Source organism: Ailuropoda melanoleuca, chromosome 14 (assembly GCF_002007445.2).
Source record: "Ailuropoda melanoleuca isolate Jingjing chromosome 14, ASM200744v2, whole genome shotgun sequence".
In the NCBI taxonomy this organism is placed as follows: Eukaryota; Metazoa; Chordata; class Mammalia; order Carnivora; family Ursidae; genus Ailuropoda; species Ailuropoda melanoleuca.
In genome coordinates this window covers 29,389,092-29,413,858 of record NC_048231.1, presented here as the reverse complement: position 1 = coordinate 29,413,858, position 24,767 = coordinate 29,389,092, and the positions used below count along the sequence as shown (strand labels likewise).

The following is a 24,767-nucleotide window of genomic DNA, read 5'->3' as shown; positions in this document are numbered from 1 at the left end:
ATTTCTTGTTAAAGTCATAGTTAATGTCATGCCTGTTATTAAAAAATTTAATACCACTTTGCTTATTTTAAATGGGCATTTTAACAGTTTGAAAATGCCTCAGATTTATAGGAAATCTTGATCATTGTCTTGAGAATTTGGGTCTCTTTGCAAGGTCACATCTGTCATGGTGACAGGTGCAAAGGGCAGCCTTAACCTGACGGCATGAAATAGTGCGTCCTCTGACTGATTCCCCACTCTCTGAGTCCACGTCCACAAGCAGTCTTCTTACAGTTTTCCTTTCCTTCAAGGACTGCCTGCAGTGAGGTAATATATTGCTGATTACAATGGCAGGAGTATTCTAAACCAAGTGATGTTCAAATTTAAATTTCTTTTATTGCCTTTAGATCAATCATTTGACATTCTGGTTTTAGGAAGAGAAAGAGCCTTAATCAGAGTGTCTGAAATCTTAAAACTAGAACATATTTTTCAAGAACTTAAATAGGATTATTGCCCTTTAATCAACTAATTATCCATTTTGTCATGTTGTTAATAATTTTGTTTAAAGCTTAGGGTTAACCTATGATTGCGTGGTTTTTGGTTGTTACTGAAGTTTGTAACAGTGTAGTAATTAAATTATCCTACACTACCTTTCCCTTTCAAGGTAATCATTCTGATTGTCTTTCCTGGTATAAAGTCTTTCATAGTCTGTTTTTTTAAAATATGCACCATCCACAACATATACAGTGCGATATTACTCAGCCATAAAAGAGGATGAGGTTTTTGCCACTTGTGACAACATGGATGGACTAGAGCTATTATGCTGTGTGAAATACGTGAAACAGAGAAAGACAGATACCATATAATTTCACTTATTTGTGGAATCTAAAAGACTGAACAAAGAAGCAAACAAAAAAAGCAGGTAACAGACCCATAAACACAGAAAACAACCTAATGGTTGAGGGGAGTTGTAGAACAGGCAAAACAGGTGAAGGGAATTGGAAGATACGGGCTTCCGGGGATGGAATGAGTCAGTCATGGGGCTAAAAGGTACACTGCAGGGAATGCGGTCAGCAGTGCTGTAATGGTGCGTGCTGACGCATGGTGGCCACACTGCGAAGAGCAGAGCGTAGCACACAGACTTGCTGAATCACTGTGCTGCACACCCGAAACTAGGGTAACATTGTGTCAACTCTACTTCAGTTTTTAAAAACAAACATAAATTTAAAAAGTGAAAAAAAAATGTGCCATTCATATAAGTGTATCATTATCTTGTCCCTTGTCTCAATTAGCCAAGGGCTTTTTTCATCACTGAATTCTTCCTTCCTGTTTGTGATCTTCCTGAGTGCTGCCTACTTTCTAGAGCTGTTACTCAAGCTGCTTCCAGATAGCATCAGATCCAAGTTATCTGCCTGCCTGTAGCTGTTAGGTAACCTAAAACCAGAATAAGAGTGTTTTTCCGCTATATCAAATTTTAAAAGATAGTAAGAATTTAGGAGAGGAGAGCTTTCTCCCTGCTGTAAGAACCCCTTCAGCAGGGTCCCAGGCGTCCTCTCCCTTTCACGTGAGCGCCATCAGCGAGTGGATGACGCAGGCGTGTAAGGTCTTTTCAGGGAAGCCCCTTCTGTTCCTGAACAACTTCACTTGTGTAAAGTCTTGCCTCCCTTAACACGAGCTGCAGTCTGCTTCCTCTAACCTCTGCATGTCGATCCTGGTCCCATCCTCTAAAGAACATAGACAAGTTCTGTTGTTTCTTCCAGACAGTGCTTTAGGGATTTAAAGATTGTTTTATTTAGGATAAAGAGTTCATTTGCTTTCCTGAGTCTGTGTCTTACTTGTATTTCATGTACATAGAGTGTGCTTTTCTTACCTGTGTGTCTCCTGCTAGCTTTTATTCCCCTTGTGTGTAGACCCCCTTCTTTTAGCCTCTGGGTTACTGCTACGTGCGAAGGTGTCCTCTCCATCACCAGGGTCTCCGTCAATTCTGGCCACCCCTCGTCCTTTGCGGGCCTGGGGCTTTGTGATCCACGAAAGTTGGATCCTGTGTCCTCACCTGAGACTCAGGATATAGAAGGTCTGTGTGCAGTTCTTCCGTCGTCTCTGACAGTGTTGTTTCTTTGCCTCATTTTCTCTGACTTTGAAAGGTAGAAAATATTTGCCATTTGGCATTTCACAATCCATCAGTACAATATGCTTTGTTAATGTGTCTCACTGTACTATTATAAGCATAATGTTAGATAAATTCAGGTCTCGGTGTTATCAAAATAATAATAAAATTTGTTTAGGTCAGGGGTTAGCAAAACTACACCCCACAGGCCAAATCCATTCTGCTGCCTGTTTTTGTGTGGCCTGTGTGCTAGAATGGTTTTTACGTTCCATGTTACATTCTGAAGTGGATGAAAAAGTCAAAAGATGAACAATATTTTATGACACGTGAATATTATATGGAATTTGAGTTTCACCGTCCATCAGTAGAATCTTCCTAGAACACAGCCGTGCTCCTGCACTGGGGTATCATCTCTGGCTGCCATGGGGGCCACTGCAGCAGGGATGCAGAGTCACCCCGGAGACCGCTTGGCTTTCAAAGCCTAACGTATTTATCATCTGGCCTTATATTGCTTATTCCTTATCCATTGCTAAGTAACAAACTGCCTCAAAACTCAGTGGCTTAAAAACAACCTACATTAACTATCTCAGAGTTTCCATGGCTGAGGAATCTGGGCACAGCTTAGCTAAGCCCTCTACTTGGGGGTCACTCACAGGCTGCAGTCGGAGTGCTGGCCGGGCTGTAGTTCTCTCAAGGCTCACCGGGGAAAAGATCTGCTTCCAAGCACATGTGGTGGTTGGCACATTCGGTTCCTCTGGGCCGTTGGACCGAGGGCCCCTGTTCCTGGCTGGCTGTCGGCCAAAGACGACCCCTCAGTTTCTCGCCACGTGGGCCTATCTGACTTGGCCACTTGCTTTCTCAAAACATTCAGGCTGGAAGGGAATGGAGAGAGTCTCCGGGAGGCTGGACTGTTTTGTAACCTAATTGTGGCAGTGGTATCCTGTCACCTCTACTGTCAGTATTGTTTATAAGAAAGTCAGAGGTCAGGGGCACCTAGGTGGCTCAGTCGGTTAAGCATCCAACTCTTGGTTTCGGCTCAGGTCGTGGTCTCAAGGTTGTAGGATGGAGCCCAGCGTTGGGCTCTGCACTCAGCACGGAGTCTGTTTGAGATTCTCCCTCTGCTCCTCCTGCTCGTGCTCTCTTTCTCTCTCTGAAATAATAAATAAGTAAATCTTTAAAAAGAAGGAGAAAAAGAAAGCCACTAGGTCCTGAAGGGAAGAAATCACACAAAGGGATTACTGTGACTATAAGGAGACCGTGATCGCTGGAGACAATCTTAGAAGTCTGCCTACCATGGGTCCTTAAAAAAGGTTGCTGACCTCTGGGTTAGGTAACTGACTTATTAATTGTCCTCCCAAGGAGTGTCTCTCTTTAGGTAATTACTCTGGTACATTGATTTTGTGTGTCATACTATAGTCTTCTAAAGCAAAATTAAAATAGTAATTCTGTTGGATTCTTTTATTCTATCCATGTTGATTAGTCAGTAACACCTTGAATTAACTCATTTGTATTTTTAAGATTGTCTGCTTATAGATGTCGTGCTTTTAGAGTTATGCATAGAATAACAGGCATCATTATTTCTTAGCTTGTTTAAAGAGATCATTTTTCCCTTTGGCTTTCTTACATTTTTTGGATAAAATCCTTAATCAGCATATTTTATAAAGCCTTCTTGATTCCCAATGTGCTATTCATTTTTTTCTTTTCTTCCCCATTTTAGGTATTTGTGTACACATTAGCAGCATCTGTGTTTCTTGAGGTTTTTTTGACTAGTTACCCCCAAACCCACTAATGTTCCCTGTGCACAATAGATTTCATCTACACTTTGTTCCACGTGACACAATTGCAGCAGCTGCAGGGCAGAGTCCAGTGATGGGAGGGGTGCAGTGAGGAGAGGAGCAGGGTGGAAATGACCCTGCCCTTGGTACTCAGCTTTCTGTCTTACTTCCTCTCAGCGTCCTTTAGCTCGGGTTACTCCTGCTTCCCTTGCATAAAATGTGGGGATCCGCTGAATCATACTGTATTATTAATTTGCCCTCTCAAGCACTCTCTTCAGGAGCTTAGAGGGTGTAGAGCCCTGAATAAAACGTAGGAATAATCCTTCTAGCCGTGGGAGGAGCCATCAGCGGTGCTATCAGAATGGTTAGCGTTTGGGGCTTTCTCAGTCTGCAGTGCTCCCCCTGAGACATGGCCTTCTGTTGTCCCTGCGAGGCCCTGTGTAGGCACTTCACTGCCCCCTCTGATTACCACCTCAGCCAGTTCTCCACTGGTCCCAGCAACCTGAAGTCGAAAAGGTCCGCCTCATCCGTAGCTGGAGGAGCTGTGGAGGTGGCCTTCTGCATTGATGACTCAGTCATTTAGTTCCATCTCTGGAGTAATCTTACTGTTCGTTATGGGCTCGTGGTTCTCTGTGGCCTCCCCAGGAGGGCTCATCCTTTTGGATGATAATCTTGGCTCTGTACTCTAGCTCTTTGCCCTCACTCTGGCTCTTTTCCATTTAGCAATCTCTTTGAAATTCTTTGCATTTCATTCCACTCTTGACTCAACCGGTGCTTTAGTTTATTGTCACATGCAGCCTCTTGGTCCCAGGAAACCCCCAAGGTGTGGTTCTCCATCCTCTCCCATCTGTTTCATCTTGCCAATTAAGAAAATGGTGCTCTGTTTTTTTTAAGATTTTATTTATTTATATGTCAGAGAGAGAGAGAGCAAAAGCAGGGGGAACGGTAGGCAGAGGGAGAAGCAGGCTCCCCGCTGAGTAGGGAGCCCAATGCAGGACTCAATCCCAGGACCCTGGGATCATGACCTGAACCAAAGGCAGATACTTTTTTTTTTTTTTAAAGATTTTATTTATTTATTCATTCGACAGAGATAGAGACAGCCAGCAAGAGAGGGAACACAAGCAGGGGGAGTGGGAGAGGAAGAAGCAGGCTCATAGCCGAAGAGCCTGATGTGGGGCTCGATCCCAGAACGCCGGGATCACGCCCTGAGCCGAAGGCAGACGCTTAACCGCTGTGCCACCCAGGCGCCCCCAAAGGCAGATACTTAACCAACTGAGTCACCCAGACATTCCAAGGAAAAGTGCTCTAACAGAATAGTGGAGTGGGTGAAGTGAAAGCTTTGTGAGCATTGTCTGGGTCACAGAAAAGAGCGGAAAGGAAGAGGGACAGGGATGAGGACTGCCAACAAAAACCATAGTTGGTGTAGTGGGGGTCCCAGCTTTAGCCCAGACTGCACCCACCCTGCGATTAAGACTCACCCAGGCATGTCTGATAGAGCAGTCTAGTAGACCTGCTGGGCATAGGAGAGTGCAGAGGGGAGGAGCCCAGCCCGAACAGCTCGGTTCTCGGAAGCCTTAGCCCTTGTGGGGGGGGCAAGTCTAGGTTATACCCGTCACTTTTAGGGAGAAGATGCTGTATGGTGAAAAGAAAAGAAAGCTCTTTTACCAAAATCTTTACAAGCTCATGCACACATCTTTACTTCCCCAAACCTCACAAGGAACAGAAATATTCTCTCTTGTGCACCAGAAGCCATGGCAGGAGTGAGCACCCCTCAGGTAGTTTGTGAGGCAAAAGAAGGAAAGGAGGTGCTGAGATGTGAGAGTGAGGAAGAGTATTTATTGCTCATATAAGACGTGCCCTCGGGGCTCCCTGGAGTTATAGCTGAGAGTTTGAGTAGAGTTACTGATTTTGCAGGAGTAGGTAAAGAATTTCATTTGATTATTCTTACTGGCAGGGTCCAGGGAAATACAGGGTAGGTGGATCAAGGAGAAATGCAGTAACAGCCAAAGGGAAGTGTCCCCTCTGGGCAGCCAGCGTCTCAGAGCAGGCACACTCCTGGGTCCTGGCCCCACCGAGGGCGAGGCTCACCTGGGCACAGCTGTGTGCCAGCCTTGAGACGTCACACACCTCGTTGCCTGGAATCTTTACAACCCTGGAAAACAGGTAGCTCCCTGTGTGCTTCCTTTACAGACAAAGAAACTGAGCTTTTCTTGCCTAAGGACACAGAGCTACTGGGAGCTGGGAGTGGGGTCAAGTATAAAGTGACTCCTGGAAAGTTGCTCCATGCTCTGCCAGGTCTCACACTTGACTCTGTGCTGCTGCTTTCTTTCCTAGGGAGGTGGATGCTTATTGCAGGTAAGGGATTGGGAAGTGCAGGCCCGCAGACAAGAGGTGGACTGATTTCACTGATCTCTAGAATATGTTCTGAATCATTTTTACTTCATAAGGCAGAAGAGAAATATACAGAATTCTCATCCTAGGAAAACTTACATACTGTCCGGGAAGATATGGAATAAATAGATGACAATTCGTAATACCAGGGAGTTTTGAAAAATAGTTGAGTGGTAAGAGGACCATGCCATGGAAATACAAAGGCAGCGCAGACCCGTGAGGACTGGGACTGTCAAGGAAGCAGTTGCTCAGGATGGAGAGACCGCAGGGGCCAGGCTGGGAGGACCGACAAGGTTTGTGGAGGCTGAAGGTAGAAAAGAATGCCTTTCAGATGGTGGGAAATACCCCCAGGGGTCTGCTCACGGGAGCTTCGAGACTTCCTGGCCTCCTTGCCATGCTTGCGTGCTGTTCTCTGTGGGTCTGTGATCTTGCAAATGAAGTTCCTTTTATTGCTCCTATGCTAAAAATAATGTTCAATTTAGTGTAAAATGTGCATATAGTGTTAAATGTGCATAATAACACCCAGAGACAAACACTGCTGATATTGTGATATATTTCCTTCTACATCTGTATAATGTTGTACTCATACTAGAAATACAATTTCCTATTTCCCAGTTTTTGCTTTAAGTCTTACACATTCTCCAATTATAGGCTCTCTGTAAACACAATTTTTCAATGGCTTGATAACATACGATTGAATAGATACATACCACAATATTCTTAACTATCCAGAGTAAGTGAAGTTGGCTGAAAACACCTCTTAACTCAGGCAGGCTTATGAGTAATCCTGTAATTCTGGGACCACCTCGGAACCAGGAAGTGAGAATCAACAATATTAAGTCACGAAATTGGAAAGATTGTGAACTTTGAAATGGAGGGCAAATAGAAATAAACAACCCAAGAGAAGGCATGCCATCTGTGAAAATGCAAAAATGTTATCTGCTGGCGTCTGTTATAGTTGAGGAAGAAAGATCCTGAGTGAGCAAGATATCATGAATGGAAAACAATCAGATATTTATTCATTCAGGAAATATTTGTTGAGGGCTTGCTGTGTGCTAAGCAGTGTTCTCGGCCCCACGAGAAAAGCAGTGAACAAAATTGTTTTTTTAAAAAAAGGAATCCCTACTCCCTCAGAGTTTACATGTTAGTTGGGAGAGATAAATAATTGACAAATAAATATATAATAGTCTTTAAATTCCATGAAGCAAAAAGAAAGAAGGATGAAGAGGATGGGTATTTTGTCAGGATGGTTAGAGAAAGATGTTCTGATAGGGTGACCCTTGAGCAGAGACCTCAGTAGAGAAACAGGTGAGCATTGCCCATTGTACTTATACCATCGTTGAGACAGTTCCTTATTGTTATGTTTTAGTAAATGTATGAAACACGTGAAAAGTTTCATAGGCTCACTGTTTCCACCACATTTTATTATGAAAATGTTGTATCTGTTAGAGTGGACATGCGTCTACCTGCTTCCGCCATGATTCTACCATGACTGACCATCCTTGCTTGGTCTGTGTCTACTGTCCATCCATCTTGTTCCCCATCATAGTTTTAAGTCTAGTCTTGGTGTTTGCACCTTTTAATCCATATATTCTTAAGCTAATCAGTTGTGAATTTCTTTGGCCACAGACGTGTTCAGAAACTTAACATTCATGAATAGAAAGAAATTTTATATTCATTTTTATATTATAAATTTTAATTTTATGTAATTTTTCTTTTTTCATGTAATTCCTCAGTCCATTTGGAGTTTATTTCAGGTTGTGGTATAAGGCAAGGGTCTTGCTTTGTTTCAATATTTCCCAAATAGCTGGTTTCCCCAACACGTTTGTCAAACAGTGTGGTATTTCCTATGTTGGCTGGTCCCATTTCAAAAACAATGTAAGTTTGTTTATGTACCTGGATATTTTTCAAGTTATCTCTTCTGTTCATTTGATTTGGCTATTGATTTATTTTGCTAGCACCTCAGTTTTACAATTTTGTTTTGTAATACTTTTTAACACAGAGTTAACATGTAAAATCCTTCCCAATTATTTTATTTTTCAAAATCTTCTTAGCTGTTTTGCTTATTCTTGCAAAAAAACATTAAAATTGTCTATGTTCTAAAATACCTGCTTAAAATTTTAATTTGTATGTATATTTCTTGCTTTATTTGAAAGGAATCTTGTCTCGTCTTTAAAACAGGGATGCTACTAGCTTGCCTTTTGATAGGATTATTGTATGGATTAAATGATAACAAACACAAGAAGTGTTGAACACGATCTGTTAAGGGCCTGTTGTGATTTTACAGAGAGCTGTACTCCATGGCAGTTCCTCTATGGAGTTTCCCGGATTCCCTTTGAAGCTAAAAAGAAAGAGCTCTGGGCTACTACCAGTTCAGAAATCACGAACATTTGGAGAGATGAAGTGGCAGCAACACCTGAGAAAGGTCTCCCTGCTCTTGTTGCAGGGTGTTCTAGGATGGCCACGACTAGCACCGGCTAGAACAGCATCCTCCTCCTGCGTCCCCCATTTCTGCAGTGCACATTCTGTGTAGCTGTATCGGTCTAGGCTTCGGATGGGCATTCACGTTCACAAGTCACAGTGGGCTGGAATCTGGCACCAGTTTTACTTGGCTTTCTAAGACACAGGTCAGGAAACAGAGCAACAGCATGACAGCCTCGAACACCTCTTCATCAGTGGTCCTTCTAATCACCTCGGCCTGGCTTCCCAGCCCACAGAGGACACACTCAGCCATTAGTGGTGAGACCTGGTGGGTGGGTGCAAACCACCCCAGCATGGGAAGCTCAGCACGGGAATTGTATCTTAACATTCCCCTGTGTATAGCTTCCAAGCACACCCCCACCCCCACCCAAGGACACCCTTGGGGTAAGAGATAACACCCAGAAGCTTGTGTTCTCTGGTTTTAAATAGTCCTGTCTGCTCACACCTCTCAGGGGTAACTTTGCAATAACCAGGCACTGCTGTTATTTCTCATTTATCGTGGCCCACTACGTTTCAAGGAAACAGTATAAGAAGAAGGTGAATCCCAGATCATCTTCCGGTGGAGACAAGATTTAAGCCTGCTGGGGGCTCTCTCCTCACCACCCCACCTCCATTTCTGGTCCTCTTCCTGGCCCTACGGTTCTCTGCAGGATTAGGCTTCAGAACCTCTCCATGCACTAAGGAAACCCTGTGCCGCTCTGTTTACCGAGACAACAAGAAGCCTAAGAAGTGTTCCTGCCGTGATGTCTCCTTCTGTGGGGGCCCCTGCTTTCTCTCCTGCAAGCTGGGTGGGTGCTCCCCGTGGCCTGCTGGGCCTCCCACCACTGCTTCTGACCGGGTGAGCTTCTCTCTGCAAGGGAAGGCTCTGGGGCCATCACTGGGGATTCTTCATGTCCCCTCATCAGCACTGTTCTCAGAAGTCCCTTCACATTTCCACTCTGTGTCTTCCCGATGGGATCCCTACCTTGTCCCTACCTAAAACCCACGTGGCACCTGCTGCATGCCTCCGTCGCCCGCCAGTGCTGTTTGTGTGTCCCGACCACCACCCCAAGTTGCACACGGGGTCTCTTTCTGCCCCTCTTTCCAGTTAGGCATCTCTGTGGGGCCACCCTGTTCTCTCCACGTCCCCCCTTTTGTGGATGAACCCACCCCGGCCGACCTGACCGACCGTGGCTTTCCCTGGTGCCTGCGGAGTAGACTTCCAGTAAATGCCAACGACTCGGGTGTAAGAAGCCGCAGACACACAGGATCAGAACCGCTGCCGACGGCGGCTACAGTGTTTATTTCCCTCGCCCGAGTCGGCAGAATTCACTGTCAGCAACAGCGTGACTGTTGCCCGATCCTTTTATACAAAAAGATCCTGCCTGCAGAAAGTACATTCAAGGTGGAGAAAATGGAAAAGTCTGCTTATTTTTCCCTCAGACACGGGGCGGCCAGTGTCTGTCGGATGTGCCTGATCCGAGGAGAGGATTATCTCTGATGCTGAAAACCCTGACGAGCGGTGAGCTGTGGGCGCACACTAAGGAGTCAAAAAGAAAAAAAAGGGTACTGCTTATTTTTTTCCCTCGTTCTGCCAACATTTTCTCGCGTCCCCGGGATGGAGCGCAAGAAGTCGGATTCGCTTTGAAAGGAGCAACACAGCTGGAGTTTTCAGTCCCAAATCACTGATCATTTCCCGATTTTTAGTGGCTCCCGGCTCCGGAGTTCTCGTGGTGGCTCTAGGCGGAGGGAGTCTAACAGCAGCACACGCAGGTCAAGCATTTGCTCCGTTCCAGGGGCAGCGCTAAGCACTGTTCATCATGTTTTCACTCATTTAAGTGCCATCAAACCCACTTTAGGTTAAGGAAACCGTGGTATAAAGAGGTTATTGAACTCAGCGTCATGCACCCGGTAAGCCACAGAGCCAGAGTTTGAATTCTGTCTGGCTCCGGAGTCCAGGTTCTTACCACGCTGTGCCTTCTCTTACAAATGTGTTATCTGGTTTTGTTCCCTAACTGTTATGAATATTTTAATGCACACCAGGGAATCTTTTTGTAAATCCAAATAAAGGAATAACCGTTTATTTCCATGTATGCCGTGTTAAGCTTCTTAATTTCAATCTGTCCCCTTCATTATTCCTTCTCATTATTGATCTTCCTTTTAACAGGGGTAAAAGGTACATTTGGTTGAATTGGTTTCTTCCATGACCTGAGAATAAAGTCAAATATTTCATCAAGAAACTTGATTATCGTAATTGTTTACCTTCTGTAATAAATAGTAGACGTTATCTTTTGAGTTCCTTATAGGGCTCGCCTGCCTGTTTTATAGTAATAATGAAGCAGGTGCTTTCATCCCATGAAAAGCCCTGGTGCTCATGTTCAGATATTAGGAGTGGAGCCATGTCCAAGTGGCTCTGACTCTCCCTGTCTTGGCCTGCCTTCCCTCCCCCTTCCTGCTGGGCCCTGCTGTTGGCTGGCACACACGGAAGGAGAAGAGAGGCGGGTATGGTTGGAGTTGCTTTTGTCCTTTCAAATCTGAGGGCTAGATTGACTTCCCTGAGTTTATTAGTAATTGTTTCAGTTGGGAAATCTTTCATCAGAATCGAGTCCATAGATGGGAGGTCCCAAGCCTTCATATTTTTTTTTTAATATTTGGTATGGCAGCTTCCCATTAGGAGTGACTTATACTAGAAAATGATCCAACACTTTTTGTTTCTGTTTATTTAAGTTCAGCAATTTGATTTCATGGTATCTCATTTTAAATACTCTTGCTCTACTTTTCACATACAGTTCAGTTTCAAAGTGTGTTGCACGATACTTGTTTTGCCAGGAATACTGTCACTATAACTTCATTCTTTGGTTGTTTTAATAGCAAGTTTTATCTACCTACAGGAGAATATTAAAAAGTGAGCCTCCATATCCTCAAGAAATGAGTGCTTTAGCTAAAGACCTAATTCAGCGTCTTTTGATGAAAGATCCCAAGAAAAGATTGGGATGTGGTCCACGTGATGCGGATGAGATCAAAGAACATCTCTTTTTCCAGGTGAAATATATTGAACAGATGGCTTTGTATGCCCTGCTACTTCCAGGGTGCTTGGCAATCTTGTTGAAATGAGCGAATGTGGTCCCTTTTGGAGATCTTTGCTCCCTATTTTCACATACCTTGCAGCTTTCTTTAAAATGACAGGGACCCTGGAGGAATCCAAGAATCAGAATTCTACTTGGAGACACCTAAATGGTCTTTTTCTCCCTAAATGAAGTGACAGTGGGGAGGACCATAATAGCATTCAGTCTTCCAGATGCGTATGGTTCCAGTTTTGAGTATTGGCTTCTATTTACGATCTTGAAATTTAGGCACGTGGACCGAGGAGGCTTTTATTTTTCACTCTTCTCTCAGTATATGAGCCATTCCCGCCGGTGTGTTCCACCTTTTAGACAGTGATTTCATTTTTCCTTCTTTTCTCAGGAGCAATCTCAGACAATTAAAAATCTCCCTATTTCTCAGTTGTGTATCTGCAACATAGAATTAATTATTCTTTTTTTTTCTTATCCTGAAAAAGCCTAATGAGGCCATTCCACAGAACACCAATACATCTGCTCAACTTAGTTTGCCCAATTTAGTAACAACAACAACAACAAAAAACCCTCCAAAATTTTGGATAACTGGGAGGAAAAAAGTGAAGTTGGCCAACTTGGTTAGTTCTTTCAATCAAAGTGATCAGCCTGAGGCACCGTGACCTCAGTTTTTAAAACCCTGAACTTAGGACTTTTTTTTAAGAGAGAAAGAGGGAGGGAGGACACACATGCCCAAGCAGAAGATTGGGTGCATGAGGGGCAGAGAGAGAGGGAGAGAGAATCCCAAGCAGGCTCCACGCTCAGTGCTTATCGCGGAACCCAACAAGGGCTCCATCTCAGGACCCTGAGATCATGACCTGAGTTGACATCAAGAGTCAAATGCTTAACCGACTGAGCCACCCAGGTACCCCATGAACTTATGACTTTTAAATAATTTCATCACCTCAACAAACATGACCTCTAAATATTCATGGTCTAAAAGGACCATCCAAGTTTTACTTTTGTTACGCAAACTGAGTTTTTACAGTATTATCACCAAAACAAATGAAAATAGCGTAACAAAACAAAAAGCTAGAGTAACCTGTGTGTCATCTATTGTTTTTTAAATATAGAAAAAAAATAATGGTTGAGAATAAGAATTACCTCTCTGTATTTCTATACTCAAAAAAAGAGCCTCAGTCTCTCAGTTGTAACCCATTTAAAAATATATTACTATACATCTTACGGAAGTTCAGTAACAGAAATACTTTTAGAATAAAATTAACTTCTCAGTGTGTGCATTTCATAAATTAGCGTGGATTACAAAGATCAATATTTGAACAAACTATTTCAAATAATGTTGAGAAATCTGGCTCAAAATTTAACAATAAAGTAAAATTTAAGAAAGTACTCAAGCAAAATATCTCAATCATATTTTCCTAGGATCTTTTTCTCTGCAGTCCCCTATATTTGTGAATATTACAGTATGTCTTTCATATTAGAGAAGTTTTTCTTTTCTATAGCTTGGAATAGTAATTTTAGGTTATTTAATTGCCTTGCTTTTTAAATCACAATCACTTTAGGAAAGACCCGACTCCAACTTGTAAAGACCTAAGTGGAGAGGAGCATAATAACATTCAATTTTCTACATACCAAACATTTCCTGCTAACAACATTTTTCTTGAAATTACCCCTTTACTCTAGAAGTTTCTCGTAATGTGTGTATAAATAGCCAAGCACATCATATGCTTGTAATGGAAAACGTTAGAGCCACACAGAGGACAGAACACTAACTAGAAAATCCAGAATCTGACCCTTCCACTAGCTAATGTTAAGGGTGAAAAAGGTTAGTTCTTACTTCCAGCCTTCAATTTCCATCTGGATCAAGTAAAGGAGATGAGCTAAATGACCTCTAAAACCCTTTTTAACTGAAAAACGTGAAGATCTGTAATCTAATGATTTTTCTACCTTGCCTCCACAAGAGGGCATAATAAAAGCATGTTATGTTAGTTGATCAACTTAGCGAATGTCATCAACCATCTCTGAGATCAGAATGCGTCTTACGATGGACATGGTAACCGTTCTAGCTGGTGATGCCTTTTCTTAACGGTGCATAAAATAATGCTGTATCTCACTATCAGTGATGACATCTTAGATTTGAGGAAATGTGTTAGTAGGATAGCTGTAGGATTCAATTCAGTATTATCTTAAGGTTGTTTTAAGTGACAGAAGGAGCACAAAGAAAATAGAGCACAGAGTTGAATTTGAATAAGATAAAACATAGCACTTTCTCAGGCAGTAATGTCTGGCATGGGGGGAAGGAGGGCTCAGATTATCCCATGGGGAAGAGAAGAAGCAGTTTTAAAAGCTAAAATACAGTTAAATGAGAAAAAGATGATTACATCAGTATGATAGTATCATTTACATTTATAGACATAAAGGAGTGCATGATTTATAGGAGTTTATTTTCTAATCTGCCCAGATGACCAGGAGAGAAACCAAGTATAGGCCGAGAGCCACTTCACATTGCCTCTAGAAAATAGGAATATTCCTTTAAAGTTAATATTCCTATCCATAAAGCATTGAAAAGCCCTTATTACAGTTCAGTTTTGCTTTGTTCTGGCCTCACACCTTTCTCAGGAGGGTCAGGACGAAAGTAATTTTTCTGTTATCCCTAAGGGCGGACAAGGGTATCCTGGTGCCCCCCAGAGGACACAGTAAGACCCCACAGTGATGGAAGGCCCTCTCCTCTTTCAGACACAGCATTGGCTGGAGCCAACAACTGCAGTCAGAAAATGTGCTCAGGTTTGGGGAAAAAAAACCAAAAAACGTATTTTTAATTATCGGTTTGAAGTATGTACTCTTTCCCTATCAACCAATTAAAACCCTAATCTGTCTTTGTTATTCTCAGACAATTCTGAGAAAATACTTGGTTTCTACTTTGTACCGATTTTCTTTCTCTGTTTTAGAAAATCAATTGGGATGATTTAGCTGCCAAAAAAGTGCCCACGCCATTTAAGCCAGTCATCCGAGACGAACTAGATGTGAGTAACTTCGCAGAAGAGTTCACGGAGATGGACCCCACCTACTCCCCGGCGGCACTGCCCCAGAGCTCCGAGAGGCTGTTCCAGGTAATCTCCCAAGAGTGTGCTCACCGAGGCCCTGTGTGTGCTGGAAAAAAAGATTAATTTTCCCAGATGACAGTGTTCCGGGCATCTTAAAAATAATATTCCCTAATCTCTTCAAAATTATTAAATATAGAGATACTGCCCATTATTAACTGAAGCTTATGGTCTCTTAAATAGTAGATATTACTTATGTGTTTGTGTTTTATATAAAGCAGTGCTGATTTTTTACTTGAAACTTTATTTCTGTTCAGGCTCTTTTATAGAAAAATACAATACTACTTTATTTTACCTCTATCCATATAAAATTTTCTTCAGTTCATAAAAAGCATTATCTGATTCTTTATCTTCAGTGAATTAGCTCAACTGCTTTCCAACTCCTGAAGATTTAGAAAAGATTTCATACTTAGAAAAAGATCTTCCTCAGATTTGCAGTACTCTGTTAAATGGCATCAGAGCCCCCTTCTTGACCCCGTTTAAGTGTCCTGTTAGTGTGGCTTGATCTGGTCACCTGGGCTGTGTCTCTGGACCTTGATGACACTAACGTCTAGCACATGGCTAAGATTTCATACTTAGAAAAAGATCTTCCTCAGATTTGCAGTACTCTGTTAAATGGCATCAGAGCCCCCTTCTTGACCCCGTTTAAGTGTCCTGTTAGTGTGGCTTGATCTGGTCACCTGGGCTGTGTCTCTGGACCTTGATGACACTAACGTCTAGCACAGAGTAGATGTTTTAAAAATGTTCTTCGAACTAGTGAACTTTCTAGTTTGAACAGATTAATCATCTATCACTAAACCACTTTTGGTTCAATACATCATTCTGACATTTGATTTTATTTCTTTTCCAAAACTCTACTTAAAATGTATAGTCTAAAGAAGTATAATGAGCCAAATAATTGCTAAATTAGAAACTAACTGTAGCCTTTGGAATAACAATAAACAAGAGCCCTTGGACCACTTTGTTTTATACCTTAAACTCTACCCTTTTTGAGAAGTTAGTTGTGTTTATAAGCCAACTTTTATCAACAATGGAAAAGAATTACAGCTGTGAGTCAGATATTGGGGATGGTACAGGAAGGAAGGTTTTTCTCTTCCTTCTCCTACCAATCTTCCTATTTCTTCTGTTCCATAAACAAGTGAAACCATATGATAATTGTCTTTCTCTGCTTGACTTATTTCACTTAAGGAAGGAAAGAATGAAGGGGAGGTAAACAGAAGGGGGAATGAACCATGAGAGATTGTGGACTCTGGGAAACAAACTGAGGGCTTCAGAGGGGAGGAGGGTGGGGGATTGGGATAGGCTGGTGATGGGTATTAAGGAGGGCACATATTGCATGGTGCACTGGGTGTTATATGCAAACAATGAATCATGGAACATTGCATCAAAAATTAGGGATGTACTGTATGGTGACTAATATAACAAAATAAAAATTATTTAAAAAAAAAAGGAAGGAAGGTTTTTCTGCCTTTAATTTTGAATTGGTCTAATTCTACCAGAAGATGGCATTATCTCCTTCTGAAAAGCATTTTTCTATTGATTTGAAATAACCTTGCATTTTAGATTACAAATAAAACGGTATTCATCTTAACACATATTTGAATGTTTTTCGGTCTTTTTTTCTTGATTTTAGAAAAACATTTTACAGTCGGGTCTGTGCTAACCTGGCAAATTTCAAATCCTCATTCTTTACTCTTCCTTTTCTTTTTCAGGGCTATTCCTTTGTCGCTCCTTCTATTCTGTTCAAGCGTAATGCAGCTGTCATAGATCCTCTTCAGTTTCACATGGGAGTTGAACGTCCCGGAGTGACAAATGTTGCCAGGAGTGCAATGATGAAGGTATAGATGTGGTGAATTAAATGACGTGGTTGTGATTTAAATACCAACACTAATTAACATTGTCAAGGCCGCTGAACGTGAGACTTACCATTTGACTAAATGGAATTTTAGGAAATGAATAAGTGGAAAAGGCAATATTTGTCCTAGAGAATTAGTCACATCAATTTCAATGAACTCCTTTTTACAACGATAGGAAATGATGTATCTTAAAAACTTATATAGATGAAAATAGAAATGAGCTAAAAGTAAGATGAATCTTAGAAGATTCTAAATGTATCCCATGCATATTTATTAACATAAATAATGTTCTTTGACTCTACAATGTTGTTTATCCCTCTGCATTCCTAGTATTTTCTTAAGTTAAATGATGTTGGTTTCTTATCAGGACTCCCCGTTCTATCAACACTATGACCTGGATCTGAAGGACAAGCCCCTGGGAGAGGGAAGTTTTTCAATTTGTCGAAAGTGCATACACAAAAAAAGTAACCAAGCCTTCGCAGTCAAAATAATCAGCAAGAGGTAGGACCGTGTCTGGCATTCTTTTGTATGGATTCATCCTAGTCAATGAGTTCTGTAAATTAGGATTTTTATTTTAAAATCAATGCTTTCTTCTAAGGCTTTTCACCCATGGGTTTAGCCATTCAGCTCATTAGCTGATCCATTATCCCTCTGACTCTAATAGATGTTTGCTGGTAAAGTAATCCATTTGAGACATAAATCATAGGGTGACAGGCTTTCGAGGTTCCTGCAAGAACATTGTCTGTGGCAGTGGCAATGAGACGTGCTCGGCAGCTGTTGCCGTTCCTAATAGTTATAGATTCAAAATACTTTTTTTTTTTTCCTGAAATGATTTAGCAATTTGCTGGTAGCTTTGAGAGCCAGTTTGTCATTTCGGTAACTCGTTATTACCTCCGTGATTATGTATTCCTATTACCAAAATGCCAGGCAAGTCAGGCATCCATTTCTTTGTAGGATTGGCTCTCTTCTGACTCAGAAATAATCATTGTCTCGGGAATAACGCATTACTTGTGCTGGTGGGTAGTATGACTCAACTACTGTCACAGAGACCTCACTGTGATACTTTGACAGTTACGTTCTGAATGCACTGTCAATAAACACAAAATTCAGGTTGGGACCATCCGGATGTAAGCACTTGGTGAAGAAGAGGTATTATGTGAAGGCTAACTGCTTTCATCTTGCAGGATGGAAGCCAATACTCAGAAAGAAATAACAGCTCTGAAGCTCTGTGAAGGGCACCCCAACATCGTGAAATTGCACGAAGTTTTTCACGATCAGGTATTTGACACGATTGTTCTGTGCATTCTGATTCATGTAGAGCGTTCTACTTTTTACCATTCTTGTTGGTGCTTCCGGGTCAGAGTCAGGGATGCGGAATATGACCCAGCCCCTAGAGAAGGCAGAAAAGCTTCTTACCCTTCCCCCAGACGGATGCATCCTTTCACGTCTGCTCTTCTCCCTCAGCAGTGGGCATATAGGCCGTGGACGAAGGACAGAGGGGCAGGAGCCGGTGGCGCTGTCATAGGCTGCCCTTTGCTTGTCACCTGTTCAGCTGTGGCCCACCGCAGCTTAATCACTGGATAGTTCTCAGGAGTCCGTTAATTAGTGGCCTTCAACCTTCTTTTCACTTCCAGAATAGAATTTAGAGAGTTGTAAGCCTAATTACTGCAAGCTCAAGAAGAGAGGCGAAGCGGAAGGGCGGAGGTGCTCCTCTCACCTTCCTCCAGATGCCATATTGCACCCAGACCGCAGGCCAGCTCACTCTGCCGCCTCCTCTCTCAGTCCTGCTTTCCAACAGGAGCCCAGCACAGAAGCATGGAACTCTGCACACGGGAGGAGTGCCGCTGTGTCAGGTCCATGCCTCCTCCTCAGCCCCTCCACAGCCACCTTCTGAAAACTGCTCCATTAGTTACCTTGCCCCCTGGGTCTGGGTGAGATGACATGGTCCTACTTGAGACAACATGGTAAAAGCACAAAAGCCAAACCCAATCCTGGGTGCGACTTACCCGAACTTTACCAAAGAAGAAACAGACTCAGAAGGGTCATGAGCCTTGTCCGTGGTCACACCACAAGGCCGTGAGCGTCTAGTCGGGAAAACCTGGACTCCAGTCCGGGGCTGTCTCCATGGTACTGCTGGAACACCATGTCCTGGGTAGGCCGTGGCCCAGTTCTCTGCCGTACTGAAAGTTCCCAGGGTGCCGTGGCCAGCAGTGCTACGTCTTAACTACAATAACCTTGCCCTTTATTATTGCATACCTCACGCAGGCCGGGTACCGTCCCGGATTCCGCACGTGTTATTCAGTCCTTATAGTCACGCCATGGGGTGAGAAAACAGAAACTCTCAGAAGTTAAATAACAGGGTCTCACAGTTCGTTGAGTGGTAATGCTGGGCTCTGGACCAAGCAGTCCAACTCCAGAACTCTGCTGCCTTAGGGGTGGCAGAAACATGGAGTGAGCACCCCAAAATGACATTGTCATCTACGTGCTCTGTGGTTCACATAGTCAGAAAAGGAATATCTTTGAACCAAGGCCTTGGGGGAGCTGCTCTCCATGCTCCTCTGCTTGCCTCCATGTCGTTGAGCCACCCAAGTCCAGTAGAAGTAATGAGTCCCCCATCCACTGGAGGTGCTTAAAAAGAGCCTGGACAGTCTCCTGTTGAAGATGATTCACCTGATCAGTCAAGAGATTGGAGGATGACCTTTGACATCCCCCTCAGGTTTTGCGCTTGTGCCCAGCTACGTCCCAGCAGAGACATTCAGTCTCATGTTCAGGTGGATGTCATATCTCAGGAACTGGCTCCCTAATTTTGTACTTATGCCACAGGTTAAATTTCTTATTTGTTATTTTTATATGAAAGAGTTACTGAAGGGTGCCTGAATGGCTCAGTTGGTTAAGCGACCGACTCTTGGTTTCAGCTCAGGTCGTGATAGGGTCGTGAGATCGAGCCCCTTGTTGGGCTCCACACTGGGCATGGAGCCCCCTAAAGATTCTCTCTCCTCTTCCTCTGCCCCTCCCCCCACACTCAATCTCTCTCTCAAAAAAAAAAAAGTTTGTGAATATAAGTTGTCTCATGATATAATCCTATATATACTAGTACAAATATATTAAAATATATTATCATTCTACTGTTGACCCCTTGGGTGATTCTTTCCATGTAGTGACAGTTGCCTCAGTCATCCCCAAGTGCACACAATCTGCTCTTCAACTAATGGGTGAGATCGATGAGGGTGGGTCTTCAGCCTCGACGCCACAGCAGTGGAGTTCACAGAGTGTACGGCGATCTGTATTCACTTCCTCTTGCTCGTGTAACAAATTACCACAGACCTAAGCAGTACCAATTTATAATCGTACAGTCTGGAGATGAGAAGTTCAAAATCAGTCTCCCTGGTGTAAAGTCCGGTGGCAGCAGGGGTGGTCCCTTCTGAAGACTCTAAGGGACAATCCATTTGCTTGCCTTTTTCAGCCTTTGGAAACTGCTCACATTCCTTGGCTTGTGACCCTTCTTTTTATCACTCCAGTCTCTTGTTTCCATAGTCCCATCCCATACTGTTGGCTCTGATGGATAATTTAGACTCTCTTCCCATCTCAAGATCCTTAATCACATCTGCAGAGTCCCTTTATCATATCAGGGAACGTCCACAGGTTCTGGGGATTAGGATATGGTTGTCTTCCGAGGGCCATTGTCCAATTCTCTCATGTACATTTTCTCACTCTTACCTATTTTATTGGTAAGGGTCCCAAAGCTCATAGAGGTTAAGGAGCATCTCCAGGGTCATAAGTAAGTATAGAAGTGCCATTCCAATCCACGTTTGACTCTAAAACCTATCTTTTAAACCACTTAGAGGTATTGCCCTCCATTTTTTAAAAAAAGCTCACTGGCATATGCTTGTAGCAGACCTTCAACTTTGGCCGTATTCGTCGTACGAAGCTCAAATTAGCTTGATCTCTGGTAGCCTGGAAGCAATTCTCTTATTACAAAAGGTCAGCTTTTAAAGTTTTCTCAGTATGTACAGGATAATCGCCTTTTTAATGAAGCTTTCTCTTTTTTTTTTTTTTGATTTTGCTAATTCAAAAGGAAACGTGTTTGTTGGATGATGTAATGCATAGCACCTGAATCTGTTGATTGGATATCATTTTTTAAACTACATGTTTGTGTTCATTTGAGAGCTGATACAATTCCTTTGCTTTTTGATTGCTCTTATGTTATTTTCTTTATGGACATGTATACAAAGCATAGTGAATAAATAATTTTTAACTATTTAATTAACATAATGCCATTGGTATCCAAAGCAATTATTTAAAAAAAACAAAAACAAAAAACACCGCACTGAGTTTCGGTATTTGCCATGGATTTTAACAAGGAACCCTGAAGCTATCCGCTGAGCTCTCACAGGAGGTTCAGAATGCCTTCATGAAACAATACCTTTTTTAAAACATACATTTGCCATTCATTGGGTGGGTCAGGCCTCCTGTGGGCAGTTGCCCATGCTCTGTCGTTAATCTTCTCTATGATTTAAAGCAGACGATTTCACATTATTATCAACACTAGGTCACACTTTAAAAAGAAAGATATGTAAACTCGATAGAGAGGGTTGGAATGGAATTCAAATGAAAGAATTAGTCAAGGAAGAGATATATAAAGACTTCACTCTAGCACTTGAAATTTTCCATGACCAAAATAGAATTCTATAAAAGCCGCGTTATCCTTCAATTCTTTCCTCTCCAGCATTAAGGCTTGCTGTTGATTATTTTAACAAGGGATTATTGAAATTTATTGGCGATCGTTAATAGTCCAGGAATGTTTCATCCGTAAATACACTTCTCTTCATGAAAGCCCTCTCCGCATTCTCCTTTTTTCCTTTCTAGCTGCACACGTTTCTGGTGATGGAACTTCTGAACGGGGGAGAGCTGTTTGAACGCATTAAGAAAAAGAAGCACTTCAGTGAGACTGAAGCCAGTTACATCATGCGGAAGCTCGTTTCGGCCGTGAGCCACATGCATGATGTGGGCGTGGTGCACAGGGACCTGAAGCCCGAGGTATCAAGTGATGCGCGTTCCCTCCTGTCACTCAGTCTAGCCTCGGTACCCAACACCCCCCACCACAGCCGGGTGGGCTTTTCTTGTTTCGTTGTTTAGGGCTTTCTGCTAAATAGATGCTTGCAGAGATCCCGTTTCTTGGATTTTCTTTCTCTTCTATTTTAGTCTAAAATNTTTAAAAAAAATTTTTTTTTTTTTTTTTTTTTTTTTTTTTTGCCAGCAGATCATCTTGAGGTTATATTTGTAAGTGTGAGAGCCTTTTATGGAAGAAATACTTTATGCAACAGTTGTGGGCTAAAAATAGCAATGGAAATTTTTGTAGCAGAAAATAATATCCTTTCTATATGTGTACCGTTTTAGAGGGGTTTTTTTTAATGATGTATTGCAAAAGCTTATTTTTCATTTTTTACATCAAATTGATTAGCTCATGAATAGGGATGTATATAATTCTGTTCTAAATATTTAAACATAAAGAATTGTCTTTGTTTGATTAGTTGTACCATCCTTATTTATGCTTCCCTTTGCTCATGTATTGTATTTTTAGAATTGTGTACCAATGCAGAAGCAGCAGCTTTTTATATATTTCTTCTGTCAAAAGGTTAATAAAAAAGATTCTAGCTCCAGAATGTCCCTTTTTAGTATCAAAAATATGAAAATTCCCCCCTTTTAGGAAATCATCAAAATAATAATGAAAATTAAAAAACAAAACCCAATAATTTATAAAACCATAACAATGACTCATCCTTTACCATATGCAAAATTATACATATTTCCTCTTTAAAATAGAACTTCATTTTTAATTACCATGTGATTATAATGCATTGTCAAATTTTTTAAAATAATAATTTATTTGGAGTTAATTTTTTGTGTTAAACCACAAAAGAATATGTCTCTAAAAGCACCATTTTTTGCCTGTTTAAATATCTCGGATCATTGGTAGGAAGAGGATGTTTTAAAAATGGAATTTTTTTTTTTTTTTTTGAGATTTTATTTATTTGAGAGAGAGAGAGCACAAGCAGGTGGAGGGGCAGAGGGAGAGGGAGAAGCAGACTCCCCACTGAGCATGGAGCCCAATGCAGGGCTCAATTCCAGGACCCTGAGATCATGACCTGAGCCAAAGGCAGACACTTAGCCGACTGAGCCACCCAGGTGCCCCTAAAAATGGAAATATGTGCATCCAAATATAATGGACCGATTCTAAAGCATATAAAGTGTCTGTGGACTTCCTATTGCTGTTATTCATATTACTAGTAATTAGTCAAAAATGCATTGTGTTTTATGAACTTGCAGCTATGGTAGCTCCCCCTCTGCCTCCTTCATCTGAGTTCTCACTCTCCTACAGAACACCCACTGAAAATATGGTGCTCTGTACATCAAAGATTAGCGCTCTATTTTTAAATGTGAAAGCACACCACTTAAATGTTTTCTTGATAGACAAGGAACAAGCATGTAATTTTTTTAATTGAAAAGATCTGTTCCATGACTGTATAGAATTCATTTTCACATGTTTTATTCTTTGATAACTGGCCATCTGTCATCCCATGAGTCTCAAATGAGGCAACTGTCCTCTCCAACAGAATTTAAATCTGCCTTCCTATTTTACTGATAGAAAAGATACTTATGTTGCTTAATTCTTCTTATTTGTTACAAACCTTTTCTTTCAAATAATCATTTGAAAGAAACTGTCAGATGAAGAACTGTCAGATTATCTAGGACATTCTACTACAGTTCTAGCCCTAAATCAAAATAGACTTTGGAGAAATGAAAATGTGCCTTTGCACTAACATCCTCATAATAAAATAGCTTTCCCTTGGACTTTTAAATGGCAGAGTATATTATTTCCAGACAAAAGGTTAATTCCTTTCCCATTGATGTCATATTTTAAGATCTGGTTATATATCTTTGGGTTGATATTTATGTGGCCTTGGCTTTCTGCTTAGGCAAAATCCTAAATTCTAGGTGAGAAGCAGACAAATTTAGAAGCGGGCTAACATTCCTGGTGGGCTGCTTTGTACTTTTCAAACCGAATCCCATACTCTTGAAAGATTAAGAAAAACGTCATCAGATTAGTTTCAGGTGGGACTTGGACAGGAGGCTGAAAGGCCGTTGCTTCCTGCCACTCCTGCGCATGCGTGCCCAGCTCCGCCGGGAGAGGGAGTCTCCTTCGTTTCAAGAACTGCAGCTAAGGCAGTCGTCTGCCAGCCTAAAGACAGAAGAAACTGAAGTCATTTCCGAAGGCTGAGCAGGCTCGAAGAAGCCAGGGGCCAGGGGTGCTTCTCACGCCTACATACGCAGCCCAGTGCTGGCCCCACAGAGGAGCTCGGGAGTCTTTTGCTGGGAGACTTCTCCCGAGCACAAGCGCGTGAACCCCAGCTCTGACTTAGTGGTGGTGAACCTTACATTCAGTCATATCCACATTTGAATTCCATCACAAATTCAGGATCCAGCATTATAGATAGAACATTTAAGAAAACTTTGCAATATTTTTGCTTTTCTTTCCTCCCGCTTTATTCATTTTTAACTTTTGAATGGAAGGTGTAGAAGAATTTTCTTCTTGGTACAAATGAAGCCTTCTGTGCCGTCTTTTAATTTAGCTGGAATAATAGTAACAAAGCAAGTGATGGTCCAGATCTGAGGAATAATTTAATAAACATAAAGACATAACAGGTTTTGTCAGGATGTCTGAAGACAATATAATCAGAGTCACTTACTGTGGGTACTAGCTTGATAGACTAATAAAAGTGATGACCGTGCGTCAGACAGTTAGCATTTATTAAACATGTGATAAACACAAAAACGATGCAGGAAAGCCTTAGTGACTGAGAAGGCTTGGCAGACGAGGGATTCGAGAGAACAGTGTTTTCTGAATAACTGAAGGATAATATCCATAAGCATCAAAAAATGTTTAAGTATTAACTGTTTTGGAGAAAATACTTCTGAAATGTATGTCTTTACCATGTCTTCTTTCTTTTTTATTTTTTGAGGGT

General features: G+C 41.9%; 1 protein-coding gene across 8 annotated transcripts in view; it reads left to right on the top strand.

Moving 5' to 3' along the window:
• The window catches only part of RPS6KA5 (ribosomal protein S6 kinase A5), a 200,113-nt gene that overhangs the window by 140,647 nt on the left and 34,699 nt on the right, over positions 1–24,767 (top strand). For all 8 annotated transcript variants that reach the window (XR_004620273.1, XR_004620272.1, XR_004620270.1 and 5 more), the window contains exons 8-13: positions 11,604–11,754; positions 14,735–14,896; positions 16,600–16,725; positions 17,111–17,244; positions 17,928–18,021; positions 21,610–21,780. Coding sequence is in view for 2 of the 8 variants with exons in the window: in XM_034642631.1 (XP_034498522.1) it covers positions 11,604–11,754; positions 14,735–14,896; positions 16,600–16,725; positions 17,111–17,244; positions 17,928–18,021; positions 21,610–21,780 (838 nt within the window). In the remaining 6 variants the exon portion in view is untranslated. The remainder of the gene's footprint in view (positions 1–11,603; positions 11,755–14,734; positions 14,897–16,599; positions 16,726–17,110; positions 17,245–17,927; positions 18,022–21,609; positions 21,781–24,767) is intronic.